The 24,774-nt window shown below is 47.5% G+C and overlaps 1 protein-coding gene across 1 annotated transcript; it reads right to left on the reverse strand.

Moving 5' to 3' along the window:
* Positions 1–1,355: 1,355 nt before the first annotated feature.
* Positions 1,356–24,479, reverse strand: Aloxe3 (arachidonate lipoxygenase 3). The gene is made up of 15 exons (XM_051180300.1): positions 24,274–24,479; positions 23,263–23,467; positions 21,578–21,659; positions 20,495–20,614; positions 20,042–20,167; positions 17,174–17,277; positions 16,518–16,690; positions 15,682–15,825; positions 15,401–15,604; positions 15,231–15,317; positions 14,572–14,741; positions 13,837–13,958; positions 8,228–8,328; positions 7,495–7,665; positions 1,356–1,535 (listed from the first exon to the last, which is right to left on the reverse strand). Exons 1-15 carry the CDS (start codon positions 24,418–24,420, stop codon positions 1,356–1,358), a joined length of 2,136 nt encoding a protein of 711 aa, XP_051036257.1. The 5' UTR covers positions 24,421–24,479.
* Positions 24,480–24,774: the final 295 nt, after the last annotated feature.

A 24,774-nucleotide genomic window follows, 5' to 3' on the forward strand; every position in this document is an offset into this window, starting at 1 on the left:
ACAGAAAGACTCTATTGGGGTGGGGAATGCAAATGGCAAGGTAGGCTGGATCTGGGAAGACAGGAAACAGAAGATTGCAGCGGCTGGGAGAGATGCGAACAGCTGATCAAGGGTCACACATCTTTCTATTTTTGTTTATTTATTCTGTTTTTCAAGTCAGGGTTTCTCTGTATAGCCCTGGCTGTGCTGACACTCACTCTATAGACCAGATGGGCCTAGAACCCACAAAGGTGTTGTCTCTCCTATAATGCAGAGGCAGAGAAGCTGGATCATCTCCATGAAGCCTGGAGATGAAAGCACCGCTTCTGCACGTAACTCAGCCCAAAGTTCAGCATGCAACTCCACCCACGAACAAGAGGGCCAGTGATGAGTTTTCCAGAACTGGATTTCAGTAGCACCCCTACTACTACCACACCCAGAACCTGGATTCTGGGGCTTTGCAAAATGCCTCATTCCTCCCTGTTAGTCCTCTGTCCAGCTATTCCTTCCGTTCCTGATGACTCACTCTAGGAGGTAAAGGTAGAAATATGGCCTGGCTGGCCAGCGAGTGAACTGGAAAGGTGCCTGTCTCCAGCCAAGGTGGCCCACAGATTCACTCTTGCTCTTTGCCTCAACACTTCTACACCCCCATCTCTCTCCACCCTATATCATCATCATCATCATCAAAACAAAAGAAATGGGAGCTGAATATGTTAGCTTTTATTGGAGTCTCTGGGCACAAAGACAGAGATGAACAATAGGACTCGAGTGGGCAGGAGGAGAGCTGGAAAAGAGAGCGGCATACACACCCAGGCTAGAGTTCCTGTCTGCAGAAACTCAATTAGACATCCAGGCGAGCTGAGCTGATTCTTTCCCTCCCCTTAAAAGTACTAGGAGCAAAGGGGAGTCCGTGGCAGACCCAGGCACACACCCCTTCCATTCCAGTTTCAGGGCTTGTTCAGAAAAGGAAGCTGGATTTAGGGGTCCTGAGCTTGGAGGAAGGGGAATGATGGATAGATGTAGCACAAGTGAAAGACTGTGGGCTTGAGGGAGATGTGGGAGGAGAACTCAGAAACTGAAGTGAGCATCCTAGTGTGGAAGGAAGATTCTCACATAAGAAGGGCAAGGAAGGGATTCCTTTCCAAGGGGTACATTGTGCATTGACTTTAGCCAGCGGCTCTCACCCTGAACACTGCTGTACGGCTCTCTCACAGCTCAGGGCCCATTTATATAATGTTAGGGTAATCTTGGACCCATAAGCAAAGGAGAAGGTTCAAGATAAGAATAGGGAGGGTGGAAGGGACTGGAAGGCCCTAGAAAGTCGGCCTTTCCCTCCATTGGAACTTCCTTTCTTCTAGAATGGCACGAAGTGGGGCTTAGATAGAGACACTGTTCTCGATGAGGGGAGGGTCCAAGTAGGCGTAGGGTAGTGCCAGGCTCTCGTTGCGTTCCCTGATGTCCCTTGAGATCTGTGCCAGGCAGTTCTGAAAGGCTGCGATGCTTTTCTGTGGGGCCTCCTCTGTGAAGTGTTCATCTGGGTAGGTGCCCAGAGGCCTCTGGGAGAAAATAGGTCATGAGGTTAGGAAGATGTTCACAATGAGATTAGACATTAATGAACATTCTCATGTCAACAAATAAAGTCAACATGTCATCTAAAGACCCAAGTCAGCTACCACCATGGAGAACAGGAGCACTTCAAATCACAGCCCTGACCACCTTCACTGCAGTGTCCCTCAGAATAGCCCCCTCAGGTACCTGAGGGGAAAAGGCTCCCATAGGCTCATATATCTGAGTGTTTGGCCCCAGCTGATGGACTGTTTGGGAAGGATTTGGAGGTGTGTCACTGGGGTGGGTCTTAAGGTTTCAAAAGCTCACAACATTCCCAATTTAAAACACCTTGAACTGCCAGGTGTGGTGGCACACACCTGCACTAGGGCAGAGGCAGACACATCTCTGTGAGTTTGAGGCCAGCCTGATCTACAGAGTGAGTTCAGGACAGCCAGAGCTACAGAATGAGACCCCGTCTCAAACAAACAAACAAACAAACAAACAAACAAACATCTTGTGTGTCAGATGGAAGACCTCAGCTACTTACAGCTCCAGAACCATGCCTGCCTGCCTCCCGGCATGACAATCATGAACTCTAACCCCCTGGACCATACCATCCCAATTCAATGTTTTCTTTTATAATTTGACATGGTCATGGTATTTTGTCACAGCAATATAAAAGTAAATAAGTTACCCACCCAGCCCCGGAAACCTGGAAAGTTCTGAGTGTAGACTGTGACTTGGACCCTGGCCTACCTAGTTGGAGTGCTCCCCCTGCTGGCAACCCTCTTCCTGTAACTTTGACTCTGAAAGTGGATTCCCCGGACTCAAAGGGGAAGATTGAAGAAGTTTGAAGCCCAGCCCCTCCCCACCTCCAGTGCCCGATCCACTCTTTAAACCCAAAGAACACAATCACATTCACCATTCAAGAGAAGTTAGCAAACATATTCCAGGTATAAGAATATATCTGTCACCACATAAGTTCACTGAATCCAACCCCTGGGGACAACCAGCATCCTGGTTCTGAGGTCTTTACAATTGCCTGACATTATGAAACCTTTGCCACATATGTGGTCACTATCACCATAATATGGTCACACTTTGCAATGTGACCCACCTCAATCAAGGAATCTCACAGAGAACTTCAATCATTGCCAACCTGTGTATAGGATTGTTCTCCCTCGACCAATGTGGTACCACAGGCCACAGTCAAAATGCACGGGTCCAGTTCCCTACCCTTCATACCACACCAGTGCTACTGATACCTCAACCTTTCTTGTTCTCATTTGATTGCATTGTTGAAGGCCTTCAGGCTACTGCTAAATAGCAGCAGTAATAGTGGGCATTATTTTCTTGTCCCTGATTTTCTTTTCTTCCCGCCCCCACCAGATAGGGTAGCCCTGGTTGTCCTGGAACTCAGTCTGTAGACCAGGCTGGCCTTGAACTCAGAGATGCACTTGCTTCTGGCCTCTGAGTACTGAGATTAGAGACATGCACCACCATTGCCCAGTTCTTGTCCCTGTTTTTAAAAAGACATCTATTTTTTTTTCATCATAAATACTGTGGGTTTTGTTTTGTTTTGTTTAGATAAGCTTCAGTGCTGGGCAGTGGTGGCTCACAACTTTAATCCCAGCACTTGGGAGGCAGAGACAGGCAGATCTCTGTGACTTTGAGGCCAGCCTGGTCTACAAAGCAAGTTCCAGGAGATCCAGGGCTGTTACATAGAAAAACTTTGCCTAGAAAAACAAAACAAAACAAACAATATGCTTCCTTCATAGGGGCTACATTTGAAACAGCTTTTATTAGTAATGGCTGTTTGCACTAATCAAACCCTTGTTCAACCTATGCCGAGCTAATTATATGCTATGCTTCGGTATTGATGGAACAAACGATATCATGAAATTTCATAAGGTGAGCCAACCTTTCATTCTTAGAATAAACTGGACCTTGCCATGGCACATTATTGTTTACTGCACAGTACTTGCCTTTATTGGCTGATATAGTTTTAAGATTGTTGGAGCTAAGTGGAGGAGTTTATAATTTCATTTTCTTAATTACAGCTGACATGTAAGTATTTTATGTGAGCCATCACAACCACACAACAACCCTTAAGACAGCCTCTTTTATCAGGCCTGCTTTATAGATAAGGAAATTGAGACTTAGTGTGGCCAAATTAGAGAGGTCACAGAGATGTTAAGTGTGAACTCGGGACTGGAGCCCTCTTTAATGAGATCCACTCCCCCACCCCCCACTCTTAAGGTCACTTGGCCTCTGTTAATTGGAGAATCAGACTCCCATAACTGAGGAAGAGTTTGCCTTTTCCTGCACTTTCCAGAAGTTTGAAAGACAAAGAAACTGGGCTTGGTTTTGTTTTGCTTGCTTTTGATCCCAGATTTGAGTGACTCTTCTGAGAGTACCAGCCTGAGCCGCCACATCTACCCCTTAAGTATGTTTTGCGCCTCCTCTAATATGTCAGTTGTTTGTGTTCTCTTAGAAAATCATTCCTTTCATCCAGGTTTCCAATTTTGTGTCCATGAAACTGTAAGCAGTATAGTCTTACAGTGTTAAAACTTTCTCTGTATGATTTCCCTTTCCTATTCCCAGTATCTGTATTCTTTCCTTTTTTCTATTTTCCCCCCTTTATTAGAATTCTTGGGCTGGAAAGATGGTGCAGCTGCTGAAAGCTAGGCTGGCAACCAAAATGTTAAGAATTGTTTATAATTTCTTTATAGTATTAGTCCTTTTTTTTCAGGGACACATCCTGTAGCTCAGGTTGGCCTAGGAGTCACTGTCTAGCCTAGGCTAGCTTTAAACTTGCAGCAATCCTCCTGCTTTAGCCTCTGGACTTACAGGTATGAGCCACCACACCTGATTTATTATTGGCTTTAAAACCAAACCAAACCAAACAAACAAACAAATAAGACAGGAATGGGCTCAAGGGTTAAGACTATAACTGCCGTTGCAAAGGACCTGGGTTTGGTTTCCACCACCCATATTCGGCAGCTTACAATCACCTGTCACTCCAATCCAGAGGATCTGGCACCTTCTTCTGGATTCTTTGGGCACCTACACTCACATGTACATGTACCCACACCCTTACACACATACTACAATGAAATACATTATATTTTTAAAAGTACAGCATGGTGGTGCGCTCCTTCAATCCTAGCACTGTGGAGGCAGAGGCAGAAGGATCTTTGTGAGTTCAAGGTCAGTCTGGTCTACAAAGTGAGTGACAGGACAGCCATAACTACATAGAGACCTGACTCAAGAAAAAGAAATACAACTTTATGTTTTATTTATTACACTGATTCCTAATTTCTAAAACTATATAGTATAATCAGGAAGAGAGCAGAACACAGCAAAATGACAGACTAAATTCAAAGCCATCCAGTACTTGCTTTGTGAGCTAAGCAAATTGCTTCATTTCTGAACCTCAATTTTCTCCCCTAACAATGTTCACCAGCACTATGCTAGTATCTTAAATATAGCAACTTAATTGCTTTATATTATTTTATTCATATATTTAGAGACAGGGTTTCTCTACATATCCCTGGCTGTCTGGAACTAGCTCTGTAGACCAGGCTGGCCTGAAACTCAGAGATCTGCCTGCTGGGATTAAAGGTGTGCACCCTCATGCCTTTTGTATTTTAAGATACTATACTTTATATCTGGTTCAGTGATTGAGATCTGGACCTAGGTGATTGACAGCTACTATTATTGTGTTATCAATTTCTCTGGCTTATGAGGATGGGGCCTCCTAATGGCAATCCTCTGGTTCACTCTTTCCTTGGGAACAGAAGGAGGTAGGGTCTAAGGATAAGTTCTTGTGGTCCTCAGAGTAGAAGATGTAAGTTAAAACTGACAAGGGAAGTGTCAAAGTAGATGGGCCAGTAGATAGAGGGGCTTGATGCTAAGCAGGATGACTTGACTTTGCTTTCCTGGACCCATGTGGTAGGAAATCTCTGACTCCCCAAAGTTGTCCTCTGACCTCTACACATGTGCACCCCATTTCACAATAAATAAATACATAAATGTAATTTTAAAAAACTTGCTAGGGTTTCTCTGTGTAGCCCCAGCTGTCCTGGAATTAGCTCTTGTAGACCAGACTGGCCTTGAACTCAGACATCTGCCTGCCTCTGCCTCCTAAGTGCTGGGATTAAAGGTGTGTGCCACCACTGTTCAGATGAAAATAACCATTTTGAAAAGATTAATTTGTGCTTATTTTATATGTATGAGTCTTTTACCTACATGTGTGTATGTATAGACCACAAGAATGTTTGGTGCCAGCCAGGCAGTGGTGACAGGCAGATCTCTGTGAGTTCAAGACCAGCCTGGTCTACAAGAGCTGGTTCCAGGACAGCCTCCAATGCCACAGAGAAACCCTGTCTCAAAAAAAAAAAATGTTTGGTGCCCACAGAGGTCAAGAAGGGCACTGGAGTCCCTGGAACTGGAGTTAGAGGCGGTTGTCAGCTTCTTCGTGGGTGCTGGAGACCAAACCTGAGTCCTCTGGGAGCAGAAAAGATTCTAACTACTGAGATATTTCTCCCACTCCTCAAAAAAGTAAATTAAAAAGACAGGAATTGTGGTATACAGCTTTAATCCCAGCACTTGGGATGCAGAGGCAGGAGGATCTCTGTAAATTAGAGGCCAGCCTGGATTACTTAGTGAGCTCCAGGACAGCCAGGACTATATAAAGAGACTCTGTCTCAAAAAGAAAGAGAGAGAGAGAGAGAGAGAGAGAGAGAGAGAGAGAGAGAGAGAGAGAGAAAGAAACAAACAAACAACAACAACAACAAAACCTGCCACATTTCTAATACCAAACAAAGCAAACAAAGCCAACCATGAGAAATGAGGGAATTCACAGGTGATGTGTGACCCTGGCTTGGAGGCAAGATCAAGAAGGCAGAGTGTCATGATGGGACAAGGTAACGTGTGAATAGTCATGATGGTAACCGATGATTCAATGGCTGCTCACTGTAGCCTAAAGTCCTTAGCTGCCTCATCTCTCTCCAGACCTGTCCCACTCAGCCACTGACACAGCCACAGGAACACCCTTGCTGAAACGAATTAAGTCTTGTCACTTCTAGTTTAAAAGGCTAGAGTGGCCTCATTGTCCTCTGAATAAATACTATGCAAAGTCCTACCTAACTCCTCACCCTGCCCTGTCATGTCACTTCCCTGAACCTCAGTGATCATAAGAACACATTAGACTCTCCCTTCCACTCCTGGGTGTCCCTCCCTTTGCCTAGAAACCAATGTTGGCCCTCCTCTGTCTGCTAAATTCCTACTTGCTCCACAGGTTTCAGCTTGTATGTCACCTACTCCATGAAGTCTGCTTGGGTTCTCCCATGTAGGTTTCACAAGGCTCTACCCTTGCCTCCATGCCAGTACTATACCAATATGCATTGTGTCCCACCAGTGCCTGGCAGACCTGGAGTGCTCAGAAGTGATTGAATGGAGGATTAATATACGAGCACTTCCAACAATACTCTGATGTCCCTCTTCATTCGCCTGTAGGCTACATGAAGACATAAAGAAGGTGGTTGTGGGGGGTGGAGTCTCATTCAACTTTATATACCTAGTATCAAGTACTATGCGGACTTGTGGGAGGAACCCCATGTTTAATGCTTGGGTGAATTAACCAGTGGTTGGTGGATGAATGTATGACTGAATAGATGGGTGGATGGATAGATGGATGGGTGGGTGGGTGGATGGATGGATGGATGGGTGGATAGATGACTTATAAATTACATAGAAGTCCTAACCCACATACTAAAGTGGCATTTGCTTCTATGTGTGTTTTTGGAAATTAAGTATCATTTCCTGTGAAGACAAAAAGACTCTCAAGGTATCTGAGCAGCAGACATAAATCCCAGTGGTCAGCCTTCAACCTTCCTCCTCCAGAGCATGGCACACCTAAGCCCTGCAATTCCCAACGTCCGCCCCACATCTCCATGCATGCACCTGGTCCTTGGGCTCCTGGCTGACCAACCAGAAGAGGAGAAGGTTGCTACAGGTGGTGTTCACTTCTGGGAGGGTGTCTAGGTAGCTCTTCATCGTTGTGTTCCCCTTGGTCTGAGGTGGGGGCTGCCTCATAGATGATGGGGCATTGGGCATCCAGGCCCCAAAGTCATGCTGTGGAGAGACCCCCGACATTCCAGTTAGATGAGTGTAAGCATCCTATCATTCCTGCTCCTAACTCCACCATCCCAGATCTCAAAGTTTAGAAGTGAGGAGACTATGGAAGGTTCCAGAAGTGGGCCCCAAGCTCAGCTCACCCCTTGTTGTTCTCCACCCAGTGTTCCAAGACTGAGTAGAATGAGTCACCATGAAGGGAGGAGAAGCCAGAGAGGAGGTAATCCTAGACAAAGGCCTTGGGCTGGCATGCCTGGAAGCAACTTGATGTTCTGTGTAGCCAGTTCTTGCCAAGGCCAAGTTCTGTTCCCGATGTAGGCTCTCCAGAGTGGCCATTGTAACTCTGGCTGCAGCTCCACCCAGCCACCACTCAGGATTAGCCCTTCACTCCACCCAGTCACCACTCCAACCCCAATGGCAACCATAATCCCACCCCAACCCTGACCCACCCATTAGCTCAACCGGAACTCTGACCTCAAGTCCATTGCCAAGCCTAATCCTCCTTTGGAACCTAACACCTTGGGTGGCCCAGGGCCCCTAGGCTTGCTCTCCCTAGCCTTACCTGCCCACTATTCACTGCAGCGTGCTGGGCGGAGCAGTTAAAGATGATTGCAGTGAGATACTTCACGAGCTCTCCTGGAGTGCACAGCCGGCTTGGGAAGCCTGGGTGTGGGGAGGGAAGCAGAGGGTGTGGATATGTAGGGGAGGAGCTGAATTCCTGAGGGTTCTCAAGGCAGGGGCTCTCCACTAGGGGAGAGTGAAGGACTACAACTGTCTTTAGACTAAAATTAGCAGAGGGATTTACCACCAAGGGCTTTGGTCTCTGAAGGGGATCAGGATAGGAGCTGGTTGATGGAGTAGAAAATGATGGAAAACTGAGCTCCGGACAGAGCCTAGCACCAAGCTGCCTCTCTCTGACCTGGAAGGCACTTCCTTCCATCTCTAGCCCGTACTAGACCTTAATGATTTAGTTCTACTCCTGTTACCAATATCCGCCCAAGACACCACCAGCGAACCATCCTCGGCCTGGCTTAGTGGAGACAATTGACCAAAGTGTGCTACTGAAAAGTACATGGTGAGAAGGGCACAAAGGAAGATTGAAGGAAAATCTGGATCCTAGGGAAGGTGCACAGAATAGAAATGGCAGCTGAGCAGCTGGAGCCGTATCATCCCAGGAAAAGAAGCAGCCCAGGAAAAAAAGGAAGTTGACAGAGGCTGAGTGCAGAGGTCTGTACCTGTAGTCCCAGATTTTTGGGAAGTTGAGGCAGGACTGCTTGAACCTCACATATATGCCATAGTGCTCATGCCTTTACTCACACGTATGTATCATACACATGTACATACAAAATAAATAAATGTAATAAAAATAAAACATAAATAGAACGATTTTTAAAAACCATTTAAAAAGATAAACAGAAGGGCTGGGGCCATGGCTTTATGGGGAAAATGTTTTTTTTTTTTTTTCTTTTAATGTCTGAGCCCCAGCACAGCATAAACCCAGTATTGGTAGCACAAGGCTGCAATCCCAGCATTCAAGAGTGGATGCAGGAAGACCAGTTCAAGCTTATCCTTGGCTACTTATCCAGCTTCAGGTCAACTTGAGAGATATGAGACCATGTCTCAAAATAAATAGGTCAATAAATAAGTGAATGACAGAGGAGAACATGGCCAGGCTGTGCTCAGTCCTCTGACAGACCTCATCCAAGACCATGGTTTCACTCGCTCACTCTGATGGATGACATCAAAGACAAGGTTGACAAAACAAGATAGGAGAGTTGAACCAGGAACCCAACTTGAGTCTTAAGTAGAAAACAAACACTCCAGATGGAAGAGCATGGATTTTGACAGTATCTCTGTGTCTGTTGTGTGTGTGTGTGTGTGTGTGTGTGTGTGTGTGCGCGCGCGCGTGTGTGAGTGAGTGAGTTTGTGTGTAACTGATCCCTCTCAGAGGCTTGACAACTGCACTTTTTGTTTTGTTTTGTTTTTGTTTTTATTTTTCAAGACAGAGTTTCCCTATGTAACAGCCCAGGCGTAACAGCCCAGGCTGGCCTGGAACTCCTGTAGGCCAGGCAGACCTTGAACTAGATCTGCCTGCCTCTGGAGTGCTGGGATTAAAGGCTCAAGCTACCACTACCCAGCTTTTGTTTTGTTTTGTTTTTAATACAAGGTCTCTATGTAGCCCTAGATGTCCTGGAACTCACTCTGTAGACCAGACTGGCCTCAAACTCAGAGATCCACCTGCCTCTGCCTCCCGAGTGCTGGGATATGTGATGTACACCAGCATGCCTAGCAATATTTTTTCAAATAATTCTTTATTTTGTGCACATTGGTGTGAAGATGTCAGACTCCCCTGGAAATGGAGTTACAGCCAGCCAGCTAGCCATGTGGGTGCTGGGAATTGAACCCAGGTCCTCTGGAAGAGCTGCCAGTGCTCTTTACCACTGAGCCACCTCTCCAGCCCCACATAGTCATTATCCAGTTGCTCAGATCAAAATCTGTGCTCTCACACCTCTTCCTATCTCACATTGCAGGCATCAGCAAAGACTCCCAGGAGCCCATCTGTCCTGACCACCATGCTTTCCAGTCGCCACCATCTCTCCTATCACTTCCAGCTTTTTCCTTTGTGGGGCTAAATCAGGCCCTAAATGAGATCCCCACCACAGACCCCCACACACACACACACACATCAGATGATGCCACCTATCACTAGAACTTTCTAAAGAGTTCCCCTGTCACTCACTTTACCTGTTCCTTCTTTCTTCCCTTTAGCTATTTTATTCTGGCTACATAGTCTTTGTGATATCCCTCAAACACTGCTATACCCAGACCCCAGGGCCTTTGCACTTACCATACTATTACCTGAGTGTTCTCATCCCAGTAATCTACACAACCAGTATCTCCACTCAAGGGTTGTGTATCCCCTTCAGATCTCCACTCAAGCTCTAGCTCCACAGACAGCCTTTCTTTGGCTGTCTATATGAAATGTTCTCCTTGATGAATTTCTGGTTCCTTCCTAACATTCATAGCCATCTGACATCTTTGTTGACCATCTCTATCTTCTCCCAAAGCATGGGAAGCTCCATTAAGAACATTTTGCCAGGCAGTGGTGGTGCACGCCTTTAACCCCAGCACTCAGACAGCAGAAGCAGGAGTATTTCTGTGAATTTGAGGCCAGCCTGCTCTACAAAGTGAGTTCCAAGGCAACCAGGGCTACACTGAGAAACCTTGTCTTGGGGACAAAAAAAAGAGTTTTGTCTGTTCACAGATAAACCCCAGCATCTAGAACGATACTTAATAAATATTAAGAGCCCTGTAATTATTGGTTGAGTAAAGTAAGTAGATGAGATAGTCAGAAATAGGAGTGGCAAGGCATGGGATAAGGTGGGTGAGGGGACTTGGAGGGAACCTGATTGAAATTAAGGTTGTGGTAGGGCAGGGGGCATGGATTTTTTCAGTGTTTTTGAGTACTGCCAGGGAAGTGACCCTGCAGGCTTAACAAGGGGAGACTGGTGGGGAAGCAGCTGGCACAATGCAGAATCATTGATATGCAACTAGGGTGCTGATGATGGGAAACCATGCAGGCAATAAGAGATTAACCATCAGGCTGGGTCCAGGAAGACAGAAGAATGGAACATGAGCCAAAGAGTGCTCAGAGGTCTAGAACCAGGCTTAGGGACAGAAGACCAGGACTGGTCTGGCATCAGCCCAGAGTGGGTAGGGATTCCCTGAACTTTCCATCATAGTTGATCATCTAAGCCTGGAAGTTGTGAGTAAAGAAGTAAGGTGTGAGTCAAACTGCCATAGTGTTTATTCCCCTGACCCTGGAATATGGAAGCCAAAGTCCCTGGCAGTTTTACTAATATGGTAACCTTTATATTAAAATACAGAGTAAGTTTGTACTGATTGGAAGAACTGTTGTCAATCAAAGGATGCTGTAGTATAGATAGACTCATAGACAAGTTTAATGCAGTGGGGAACTGACCCAACAATAATTAAATCTCAATTTGAGTCTTACATGGGAAACAAATATGCCAGGGACATGAAGCAGCCAGGATTCTGATTAACAGTGAATTTTCAAAACACAGGGAAAGGTCACCCTTTAAAATGCCCGAGAGAGATCTGGCTGTCATCACCTTAACCTAGAAATCATTCCGGCTTTGTTAATGTCGAGACAAGCTGATATCGGGTGTCTCTTGTATGTTGCAAAGCACGGGACACAGCATCACCTGAGAGACATTCTTGCCAAAAAATGTGCAACCTATACACATTCCTTCCCGTTTATAGAAACCACAAGACAGGAACAAGGTGGGTCACCTATGAGAGAGCAATTAGATAAATTCAAAGGTGACACATGGTTCAGCATGAGCCTGGCCTTTTCCATAACTCCATATTATGTAACTATAAAAAGCAGGAAACCATGTGTGGTGGTGCATGCCTTTAGTCCTAACACTAGGGTGGAAAGGCAGGCAGATCTCTGAGAGTTTGAGGCCAACCTGGTCTGCATACAGAGATCCAGGCCAGTATGGACTAGTGGGACCTTGTCATAAAAAAAAAAAAAAAAAAAAAAAAAAAAAAAAAATTGAAGCAAACCACAAAATGCTGCTTTAAATTAAAATAATCTTTAAAGTTTAAATAAAAGATGGTCCCTGGTTAGTTCCTATCTCAATTAGATCAATGTAGGAAAACAGGGCAAAGTAGGGAAATGAGGACATGCGGTAAATGTGAGGGTGACACTGATGAGCACCGACAATTTTCTTACGTGTAGGGCTAAGCATATATAACCCGGTGGCACAACACTTGTCTGCCATGTTGGAATCCCTGGGTTTGAACCCTAGAACTACAAAAAGTTATCAAAATGGGACTATTGGCCAGGTGTGGTGGCACACGCCTTTAATCTCAGTACTCATAGAGCACAGAGGCAGGCAGATCTTTGTAAATTGAAAGCCTGGGCTAGCCTGATCTATGTATGGAGTTCCAGGATGGTTAGAGCTACTCAGTGAGATGCTGTCTAAATCAAAGAAACTCCAGAAATAGAAGCAACAGATTAATGAAATATGGCAAAATATTGTAGAATCTGGTAGTCAGGTAAAGGAGTGTTCACCAAGGTGTACTCTACTGTCCTATGTTTGGAAAATGTCTAAAAAAACCAAAAAGTATAAAGTCCCTTCTGGATAGGACTACAATATCTGTTCTATTTGGAGGTGACTTGAAACTACCGTCTTCCTTGGATCTCCCCAGATAGAACAGAAGCCATCAGTTGGCTGAAAGCTACATCCTTACTAAGACAACTCAGGCCAGGGTAAAGGCAGTTGGTGCATGGACATTTGAGCCAATTTAATACAATACAGACAAAAGGCTCAGTGGGTAAAAGCATTCAGTGCCTAACCTGATGCCCTGAGTTCAATCCCTGGGACCCATGCAGTGGAAAGAGAAAATTAATTAAGTTATCCATACATGAACTGTTGTGTACCCTACACACAAAACAAACAAACAAAATGTAGTCAAAAGATAAAAAGTTTAAAAAAAACCCAGCTGGTCATGGTGGCACAGGCCTTTAATCCTAGCACTCAAGAGGTAGAGGCAGACCCGAGCTCTGTGAGTTTGAAGTCAGCCTAGTTCGATGCCAGTAAGAACTTATAGTGAGACCCTGTCTCAAAACAGAGAGAGAGAGAGAGAGAGAGAGAGAGAGAGAGAGAGAGAGAGAGAGAGAGAGAGAAAGAAGAGAGAGAGAGATCAAGCTTTGGAAAAGGTGAGGTTAGATTTCTGAACCTGGAAATCTACCATGGAGGAGCACCAAAGAAAGTTTCCTTCCATTGGGATGTGTAGAAAAGCATCTCAGCCAGGATGGATGTCCAAGAGTTAGGACCATGGGGGAGCAAGAGGTCTCATCTTCCCTGGGACTGAGAATACTCAGGGAGAAAGGGTGGTGTGGGACATGTGCTTTGCACTGCGTCTAAGGAAGGAAGCTGAGAGGAAGATGCCAGAAGATGGAGAAGTTCTGTGGCTTAGCATGAGTGAGGCCTCGGGGTTCAAATCCCAGCGCCGCATTAAATGCACTTTAATAGTATGGATTTCGGTATAAGAAAAGATTGATGGAGGAGAGGTAGGGGAGGATGAGAATTGGATCAGCGAGAGCTTGTGAGTGGTGTGGCTGAAGACAAAGAGGGATACCTGAATTCTCCCGGCTGAGGAACGCCTGAGCAAAAATCTCACCCACCCAGGCCTGCAGCTCAGAGTCCTGCTGCACCGATGCATCGTTGGGATAGTAGTAGCTCACGATCTCTGAGACAAACCTGCAAGAAAAAAAATAATATATATGCATATATAATGCATATATATATATATATATATATATATATATATATATTAATGCTGGTGCCCCTGGAGTGAGCATGGTCCTAGGCCAGACACTGAGGCCGCTGACGTTCAGGGAGGGCAGAAGCAGGTGGCCAGAGTCTACGGCTAGGAGTCTCCAAAGAGAGCTGAGTTCAGTGGGATCCCCAGATCCAGCTGGAACCACTGCCTAGGCTCTTCTTCAGTGTCCCCCTAAATCAAGGAAGTTTCGGGGTCTCCTCTCTGGGAGGTAATGAAGAGGAGAGTCTACATTGTTCGGTTCCCTCTGGGTTCAGCACCCACGAGGAAGCAGCCGTGCCTGCCTCGACAGGCCCTGATCCTCCGATGCCCACGGACAAGGTGCCCCTTCCCTTCCCCCAGTGTTGCTCACAGTCGCCTGCTATCGCACAGGGAACCTGTTTGCCAGTTCCTACTCTTGAGTTTCTTCTGCTGGGTGGGAGAACACCTAAAGACTCAGGCCTCAAGAGCTCCAGCTGACATGGGTACAGGAGCCCACGCTGACCCCTGGACCCGGAGACCTTGATGGCTGGAAGGACCTGAGGGTCCCCACACCTCTCAATAGCCGCCCAAATCCTCAGGCCATCGTCCCGGTAGTGATAGTTGGGGATGTTCAGGACACCGCGAGCCCGAAGGCTATCCGGAAGGCAAAAGTCCGTGTAGGTGAAGTGGGCCAGCCCCGTGCTCATGAGGTAGATGAGGCCGCGCCTACCGATGGATGTGACCTGGGGACACAGCACACAGCTGGACTTCCCAAGCTGGCTCGCACCCCACCCACAGTGCCTGGAGACCAGCTGGGACTAAAGGCTCAGCGCAGGGAGGGGCGTACGCGATTTATCAAGCAGTTAAGGACCATGGGCCTGCCTAAGGTAGGCTTCGCGGACTGAGTACTGAAGACCTTGAGGAATTGATAACTGCAAGAATGACAACACAGGAGAGATGAGATCTCAAGGATCAGCTGGGAGCCGTGCTGACCTAAGGTCGACTTGCCCATTGAACCTACTTTTGAGGGTGTGTAGCCCACGGATGGGATTGGCCAGCTGGGTCAAGGCCTAGGGGAGGGGCAAACAGAAGACTTGCAAAGAGGCGTAGTTTTTGGGAAGAGGCAGGAGAGGATTGATTACACAAGAGTCTTGGGAGCAAGAGCAAAACTTGTGGGCAGGGCAAAGCATACTTAGGGGCGGGGCCTTATGGTCGTGGCGGGGAGGCTGCACCTTGTCCACGAGGCCTTCTGGGTTGAGCAGCGTGGCCCTTGCGATGGTGTTCACCTGCAGCGTGTAGCGAGTGTGGGGAAGCAGGAGCTGCGAGAGGAACGAGGTCTAGTGAACCCAAGGTCAGGGAAGGCCTTCAGGCTCCACCCTCATAGTCCCTGGGTCCTGCCGACCTTGTAGACTGGATGACAGAGAGGCAGCTGTCGCAGTGTGGCCATGGAAAAGGCCTCGCACAGCAAATGCGTGCACAGAAAGTGCGTGTTGTTCTCGTGCACCAAGAACTCAGAGTTGCGCACCCACGTCTTGGCCAACAGCCAGTCCAGCTCGCAGTCAGTGGGCAGGAAGATGGGGCTCTCTGGCCCTGGTGTCTGGCTGAGCTGTGTGCAAGAGTAGTAAGAGGCTCAAGCCTAGTAGCCTGAGGCTCCACTCCCTAAAGTCTCGCCCCCAGGCTCACCTGGATGGCCAATGGCAGTAGCACCCCCTGTGGGTTGAGCCACAACAGGCAGAGTGGAGCTGCTACGTACTGTTGGCGACCGTTTAGGCAATGGACAGGGGCCTCCGCCAGGATCCAGTAGTCCGCTAGAAAAATATGCCCCCTCTACAGAAGGTACACAAAGATTTAACAAGCCCTCTGCCCTCCCGCCCCCACCCACGTGTCCCTCTTTTCTCTCTGTTCTCTGCAACAAGGAGGAGCGGAGGTCCCCAGCTCGAGATTCAGCAATTCTTGCTGCCTGCTCTAATGGGCAAAGCTCGGCACCGCACCCTTCCCTGAATGTCCGGAATGAGGTCTAGGTGAGTCTGTCATTGTGTCATCCCTCACCCGGCCTCTGGGCTTGGACAAGCCAGCTTCCTCTGCTCCTCCCCCAATTACTTGTCCATCCTACTCCCTCAGCTCAGAAGGCATCGCCTCCTGAAATCTGACCTCAGTGTATCTAACAACAGGAAAATCAATACACAATGAGTTTGTCAACCACGGCCCCAACTTCGGAGAATGTCTGAGGGCTTGGCTGTCACAGAGACTAGGTTGTCATCTATTCCAATCCTCAGAGTTCCTCGTTCTTTGTAATCGTTCCTGCTACACCTGCCAATCTTGTGGCTGACCAGTCCTAAAGCAGCCGTCTTTAGCTCCAACCCTTGGAATCTCTGAGACCCTAAAAGAGGCCTCAAACGATCCCAAGACCCGCCTGGCTCTCCTCCATTCTGCCTCTACCCACCACATACAACCCTGGTCCATAATGGCAACCCATCTGCCTCCCTCCTATCAGGTCCACTGCCAAGGCCCTCACCCACCTCTAGCTCTGTTTGTAGGCAGGTGTCTGGTCCCAGCAAAGATGCCACCATGTCATTGGTGACAGGCAGCTTGCTGGGCAAGCTGGAGAGGCAATGGAGCATGACAGGATTGACACCATTCAAGTACTGGTACCCAAAGAAGCTGTCCTCACACCAGTGCTCTGTGACGTACTCTGGGGGGGGGGGGGCAAGAGAGGGAACCAGTAGGTCTGGAAACTACTTTCCAAACTTTGGTCCTGCCCAGCCCTTGCTCCTCATTATGGCTTCAGTTTTCCTCCCAGCAACAGTACAAGGTGGAAATAACTACATTTTCAGTTGAATGCTGGACACTGAGAGCCAGTAAGGCAGTGTGGCTTGCCTGCTCAAGTGGAAGTTCTGGGATTAGACTCCAGTTCTCTCTGACCCCGAATCCCAGAACATCTGGTGATAGGAGTATGGAAAGGAGTCACATGGCCCTGATTAAAATCAGGACCTCTTAAATGACCATGAGTAGCTTCTGGGTAAGTAGAGTTTTTCTACATCCTCTGAGGAGGTTCCTGGGCTCCTGAGGGAAATCTGAAAGATGCTACTGGTGAAGCCAGGAGCCCATCCCATTGGAATCCAGCAGCTGGCATGAACACCTAAAAGGCAGGCACCCATTGCCTGGCCCTGCTCACCTGAAGTGAAGGTCTTGTGGCACCAGAAGATGTTCCGGATGTCATCCAGCTTCTTCCAGGAACCCTTGCGGTCTAGCAGACCTCGAATCTTCATGCCCAAGGATCTGAGGGACAGAAGAAGGTGAGAGGTGGGGGTAGAGACCAGCAGGAGTCACTGTGCCCCAGCCTGGAGAGAATCAGTAGGGCCATTTACCAATTATAAGTGCCTAACAACCCACACAAGAGACAAGCCTAGCATTCAAGTGAAGCCCTACACTGTACTCCAGGGTCTTGTTTCAAGCACATCCACCCGTCAGAGGAAGGAGTGCATGTGTGAACAAAAGCGGTACCACCCTCACTGGTGTTTTGACACGCTTCCTTTAAACTTCTAAAATTTTGTAGACCTTCCATGACTCCTTTCTCCTATAAGATGAAGTCCCACTTCCAAGCCTGGGTGGGTCACGATGTTTCCCTCCAGCAACTCCCTATAGCCTTAGCAGTGTTTTCTCCCAACCCTTCCATGCACTAGGTAAAAACCAAGCAAAGCCTGTTTTCCAAACATAATCAATATCGTGATTTGTTCACTCCTGGACTGGTGAAAGTGGAGTTGACAAGCTGGAGAGTGTGTGTCTTCATCTTGTAGATGTCTGTACCATCTGGTTTTTATGTTTCACCCATGAGCATCAGGGAGAGAAAATATCGAAACAAGGTTGACTTTTCATCCTTCTAGGGCTTCACTCAAGCTGGGTCTCTGCTGGAAAGCTATCTCCTAATACTATAGATCAGTCTGGTCTTCTAGGTGCGATGCAGCAGCCAGTTCCTGTATGAAGCCTTGCCTGACTTCCCCTAAAACCCATGCCTTGGAACATTCACAATTCCTTCCCATTCTACTGCACGCTCCTTAGGAAAAGGACTTGGCTCTATGTATCTCACCATGCCCATCTCCTCATAAGCACACACCAAATGGGCTCAACTAAAGGGAAGGGGATGGAGCTCAGAACAGGAGGTCTGTAGCAAGAGGTCACTAGGACAGTCAGCTGTGCAATGATGCTAAGGAAGGCAGGGTGTAAGGGTGGATTAATGACCTACAGACCCAAGGTCAAGGGCATCCGCATTTCCTTAAGTGCTTGCTCTCTTACTGCACAAACATTTGCTGAGAACTTTCCAGAAGACCAAACAAACGAGGCAGAATTGATACTACTGGCAAAGCCTATAGAGTCCCGGCTACTCATCTGGCTAAGGCAGGAGGATTACATGTTCAAGGCCTGCCTGAGCTACAGAGAAAAACTGGAAGAACACAGCCATGAAGGCAGAGGAGGCAAATAAACAAAACGACACTTTCCCTTTTCAAGGGCCTGCCACAAATGCCCTTCACAATATACCTTGAAACCACCCTTCGTGTAACTACCCCTAAATTTATTCCAGGCTGCTAAAAACAGCCCCCCCTTCCCTCTGACCTTACTCAGAACCCCCATCTGGTGACCCATTCCAGCTTAGACCTTCACATCTTTCTCAGACTCAACTTGGGGCTTCTCTCTCTTCCCAGATGCCCCATGCTTCTGCCTGGTAATGTATCTTCGTCCTGAAATCTGAGCTCCCCGAACCGTCCATCACAGGCAATCCTTTGCCTACCTACACCTTCTTTCACTTGTCTTTTTTTTTTTTTTTTTTTTTTTTTTTTTAATCATTCTAGACACACATGCACAGGAAATGAAGACCCAGTTCTTTCTTGTCCTCTTTTGGGTCCCCACATGCAACTCTAGATGGTTTCCTCATAGAACCCTTGGCTCACTGTCCCCACCCTGGACTCATCTGTCCCTTGCTGTTCTTCCCTCATCTCTTCCCTCCCAGGCTTGTTTCAACCGAGCCCTTCTAAGAGCCACATCTTAAAGCCAGCTGGCCTCTGCCTTCTTCATGTACCCAATGGGCTAGTGGGCTCCTCCCTCTAATCATACCACACTTAAAATCCTAGCTGTTGACTTAAACAGATAGTGATTGCCCCAACAACTCATTAACTCTACACATGCCTCCTTAGAGATCCCATGGATTCCTTCTACCAAGAGGCATCTCCTTGCAGGGAGTGTCTATCCAGAGATGTTGTGCTTCGCATTAGCTCACTTGCCTTTCCTTAAAACTTATGGTGGGGGTTGGAGAGATGGCTCAGTGATTACAATCCAGGCTCTGGGTTTGATACCAGTACACATATTGAGCAGCTCACAACCACCTATAACTGATCTGATGCCATCTTCTGGCCTCTGTGGGCACCTGCAAACTTATGGCATGCACTCACATAGATACACATAAATCTTTAAAAATAATCAAAATTTAGACTTATGATGTCAGAATGAGTGGGTCTTTTTACCCTTCAAGCAATTATCTAGAGACTATGTAAAAATTAATATTGCATTAGTCAGGACATGGTGGTAGAGGCCTTTACTCCCAGCACTTCTCTATGAATTCGAGGCCAGCCTGGTCTACAGAGTGAGTTCCAGGATAGCCAGGGCTATGTAGAGAGACCCTGCCTCAAAAACAAAACAAAACAGAACAAAATTAAAGTTACACATTCAGAAAGTATGGGCTTCAGAGTTGGACCTGAGATGACCTGGCTTTACCTCCTCAAAACTTAAGGACAGAGCTTCTCTATCCTACTTCATATGGTCCCTGAGACCCATGCTCTGCCCAGGGTAAGAGCCCTGAAGAACAGGCATAGAGGAGGAGACTGAAGGACAAGGCAAAGGGAACGCAGGAGAAAGGAAAAGAGGAGTGTGAAGATCTGTGGGAGGGGAATGTGGGGGCAGAGAGAAGGGCTGGGGACTCTTGAGAGATGCCCATGGCATGAGGAGAAAAGAAGGAACAGTGAGTAGAAGGCAGGAGAGACGACGTGCTCACGCAGGAATAGCATTGAAGATCAGAGAGGCCGTCTTGGTGGCTGAGTATCGAATATTGGGCTCCATGTGCAGCAGAGATGGGATGTCAACTTTCATGGGAAAGCCAGGCAGGTACCGGTTCCCCGAGCTGCGGAGAGGCAGGGACAGCGGATAGGAACCAGTCAGTGGACCTGTAGCCTGTCTTCCCCCTTAATTCCTTTTCTCAATCTTGTCCCCAGATTTTCTAGTTCTCCACTCATATTATTTCAACCCAGCTTTTCTGCTCCAAATCAGAAGTCACGTCTTATCTTTTCCACTAAACACTTTGGGACTATATCACTGCTCCCTCTCTGCTTCTGAGAGGTGAACAGAACTATACAACTTATGGACTCTAATACCTCCCTCCATTCTGCCGGCCCCATCTTAACAAACAATCTACATCCCATCCACCACCTTTCCAAGCGTTGGTTCTCACTTGTCAGCTGGGTCTGCACAAGGTACTGTCTTGGTCAAGGCAAATTTCTTATCTGACTCCATCTCCTCAAAGCTGCTGACATCCACCATTCGAGGGAAACCAGGGGCATAGATCTTCCAGCTGCCCGAGGAGGAGGCAGAAGAGCTAGGTTAATCTTGGGATGAAAAGAATCCTTGGCTGCCAAAAATATGACTTCAGGTGACCCCTGATGCTTTCTGCTTCTGGATATGGATCAAAGAACTGGATTTTCTCTGAAAAGGCACTGAACTTCAGATAGGGAGTGAAACTCAGGATCTGTGCACGCTAAGCACATTCTGTACTGCCTAACAGCAGCCCGAAGCCGAGAGTAGCACTTGAGGATGACATAAATTCCCACACCGATTTAGACATGGGCTTACACTATGATTAAGATAAACCGAGTGTGATGACACACAACTGAACCCCAACAATTTAAAGGCTGAGATAGGCCAGCCTGGGCTACATAGTAAGACATTCCCAACCCCAATCTCAAAACTTGAAAAAAAAATATGTTTGAGGGTACACTAAGATTAATAAATATTAGAGCAGTTTCTAATATGGGGATCCAGCTTACATGAATGGCAGTCCAAGGATGAGAATGGCTTGGGTAAATGCTGAATTTTGAGGTTGTTTGTTGTTGTTGTGCCTTGGGGATTTTTTTGCTTGTTTTTTTTTTTTTTTTTTTTTTTGTGGGGTGGGTTTTGGGTTTTTGTTTTTGTTTTTGTTTTTCAAGACAGGGTCATGCTGTGCCTTGTCTATCCTGAAACTCTGTAAACCATGGTGGCCTTGAACTTGTCTCTGCCTCCCGACTGAAGGCATGCGCCACCATCACCTGGCAGATATTTGTGAGGAATCAAACTACATTTCCAGCCCAAGATAACTGTTGATATAGGTAGTCTGGGTCTAGACTCAAAGATCACTGTTACAGTGGAATTAAGTCTCAGAGACTATCCTGATCAGAATTGAGTTCCCACAATTTTAACTGAAGTCAGAATTGGGAACAATCTGAGTAAAGCTGAAGTCAGAATAAAGATGGGTCAAAAAGTCAAATTAGGCCACCCTCACCGATAGCATTCTTGGCGGGCCTGGAGTTCCCGTTTCCTGTGATCCAGAAGGAGAGGGAGAGAATCCTGACAGATGGTTCTTGCTGTAAGGAATGAAAGGCACTCTTCATATAAATCTCTTTTCAAACAGTGCTTCCTCCTGCAAACATTGTCTGAGCCTCTAAGTCTCTAAGTCTTGGTCTACACTCTCTCCGTGTGTACTATTTTGGGACTGTCCACATGCTTTTTGATTTGAAGCCATTGCCACATTCCTCACTGCTCATGTTTGTCCCCTTTCTAGATAATGTTCTCCTTGAGACTAGAAGTCATGTCACATTCATTGTCCTTCCCGGTGTCTGGCTTGGTGCCTAGCATCATTTGATAACTGCTGAATAAACATATTTTAATAAAGCCATCGTGTTCTCTGATGGTGAGTGGGGATTGATAATAAAGTCTATGAAAGTGCACTGTAGGCTGTGGAATAATGTTCATTTGCTTCACTTTAGTGTAGAATACCCATCTCTCATCTCTGAGACATATCACAACACACACACATACACACACACAGCAACTCTATTGTCTCTGTGGAACAGATGGTTCTGGAAGCAGAACAGTATCCTTGAAATTCAAAATTCAACAAGAAAGCCTAACTTGCTTCCAAGACACCTCAGCCCCAGAGCTAGCAGGAATAGGGCACAGGGTCTTTGCAGCTAAATTTTCTAAAGACTCATGGCTTCCCACCTGCTGAAGTCTGGATGGTAAATTAATTATTTACCAGCTCTAGAAGAACATATTCTGGAGAAATGCAGTGAGATGCCATGGGATGTCAGCTGCCTGGTGTGAGAACATCTGCCTGCATCTGGAGTATCTGTCTGTGTGTGCCTGTCTGTGTGTGTCTGTCTGTGTGTGCCTGTTGTGTGTGTCTGTGTCTGTCTGTGTGTGCCTGTGTGTGCTTGTCTGTGTGTGCCTGTCTGTGTGTGTCTGTGTCTGTCTGTGTGTGCCTGTCTGTGTGTGCCTGTCTGTGTGTGCCTGTCTGTCTGTGTATGCCTGTCTGTCTGTGTGTGTGTGTCTGTCTGTCTGTCTGTGTGTGCCTATATGTGCTTGTCTGTGTGTATCTGTCTGTGTGTGCCTTTCTGTGTGTGCCTGTCTGTCTGTGAATGCCTGTCTGTGTGTGTGTGTGTCTGTCTGTCTGTGTGTGCCTATGTGTGCTTGTCTGTGTGTGCCTGTCTGTGTGTGCCTGTGTGTGCCTATGTGTGCCTGTCTGTGTGTGCCTGTTTGTGTGTGTGTGTCTGTGTGCCTGTCTGTCTGTGTGTGTGTGTGTGTGTCTGTCTGTCTGTGTGTGTCTGTCTGTGTGTGTCTGTGTGTGCTTGTCTGTGTGTGCCTGTCTGTCTGTGTATGCCTGTCTGTCTGTGTGTGTGTCTGTCTGTGTGTGTCTGTGTGTGCCTGTCTGTGTGTGCTTGTCTGTGTGTGCCTGTCTGTCTGTGTGTGCCTGTCTGTCTGTGTATGCCTGTCTGTGTGTGCCTCCAGAAGATGAAAGACTACTCAGAGAGTCCTTGCATGTCAGGACTTTATCAATGCTCTTTTTCAAAAGCTATCTACTTGAGACCCTAGCATTCCTAACCCAATCCTACTCCATACACCCTGAGTTCTCTGACACTCCTTTCCTAATCCCAAAAGAAGCTGCTGCAGTCCTTGTCCCTGGCCCACCTGTTCCTGGCCGCAGCTCCACGGTGCAGTAGCCCTCAATCCATTGATAGCTGGGAAAGTGAGTCACGGTGCCATCTGGGGCTGTGACACTTATGCGACTGCAGTACCAGGGATCCTTGCAGAAGAAAGCAAAGCGCTCCTTGTGTAAGCGCAACAGCAAGATCTCACCCAGCTCTGCTGCACAGCGCACCTTGTACTTCTGAACCTGGAGTGATGGAGGCAGCAAGCACGCTGGTGAGCGGCAAAGAACTGCTGAGGCATTTTTGCACTTGGAAGGTACATCAGCACCTCTGCTTACTCTGGCATACAAGCCCGAGCAGTAGCTGATCCACATGCTTCCTCTGTATGAATGAGAAGAGCCTGTCTTCATCAAGTAGAAGCAGGCACCTTACTTAGTGTCTGTGCAGAGTTTTGCTGACGATCCTAAAACCACTAGCAAACTGTCCTAAGGGCTGACAAAGGAAAGCAGACCCCTTCCAGAGAACAGAAAATACATGGTCAGAGTGAGGAAGCTACTTGGCTTGTGTCAGTAATGGGAGGAGCCAGACCAAGGGGTGGTGGTGCACGACTTTAATCACAGTACTCAAGGCAGAGGCAGGCGGTTCTCTGAGCCTGGTCTACAGAGGGAGTTTCAGGACAGCCAGGGTTGCACAGAGAAATACTGTCTGGAAAAACCACCACCAGCACCAATAATAATAATAACAACAACAACAACAACAACAATAATAGGAGAAGGAGGAGCCAGAAAGCCAGGGAAAGTCCCAGAGTTCCTTCCAAGTGCCCCTTCTTCTCCACAGCCCTGTCTCCGAACAGTTAGTTGGTATGACTTATCGTCACTCAAAGGCAGGGACCACAAAGGAAATGATGACAAGATTATAGTGAGCACCCCAAGCTCAACAGAACTTGAGGAATCCAACAAGAATCACTCCCTCCCACACACCGCTGGCGATCAAGCTCCCGGTGAAGTCCGTTCCCTAGAGCCCCCCTCCCCCTTCTCTCCTGTGTACTCACGGATCCAGAGGCGAAGTCCCTGCCCACACGATCCAGCCTCTGCTTAGGGCTCTCGCCGCAGGTGCCCACCAAAGTAGCGTAGATGTTGTCCAGCGTCCCAGCCTTCAGGTAGGAACCAGTGGTTACACAGAGACGGTAAACTGCCATAGTGGGATCCGATAACTCAAAAGCAGGAGCTGGGCCAGAGAAGGTGAGCTACAGGTAGAGCACGGTCGCCTGCTGGGCAGAAGGCTGGGGGCTGGGGAAGGGCGAGCCTGAGGAGGGCCCGGTTCTGGGATGCTCCCGGGCTCGCTCGCTCTCTCTCTCACCGGAGCTCCTCTGGTAGCTCAGGAGTCCTCTCCCCGCCCACAGTCTTGCACCCTAATACTTGTTTGCTTGCCTCTGACACAGCCGGTCCCTCTGGCTGGCTCATCCAGATGGATATCTGGAGACTGGGTCCATTCGGGAGGGAGGGAGGGAAGAAAGGAGGAGGAACCAAATGCCGAGAGGGAGCCGGGGAGG

This window comes from Phodopus roborovskii, unplaced genomic scaffold (assembly GCF_943737965.1).
Source record: "Phodopus roborovskii unplaced genomic scaffold, PHOROB, whole genome shotgun sequence".
In the NCBI taxonomy this organism is placed as follows: Eukaryota; Metazoa; Chordata; class Mammalia; order Rodentia; family Cricetidae; genus Phodopus; species Phodopus roborovskii.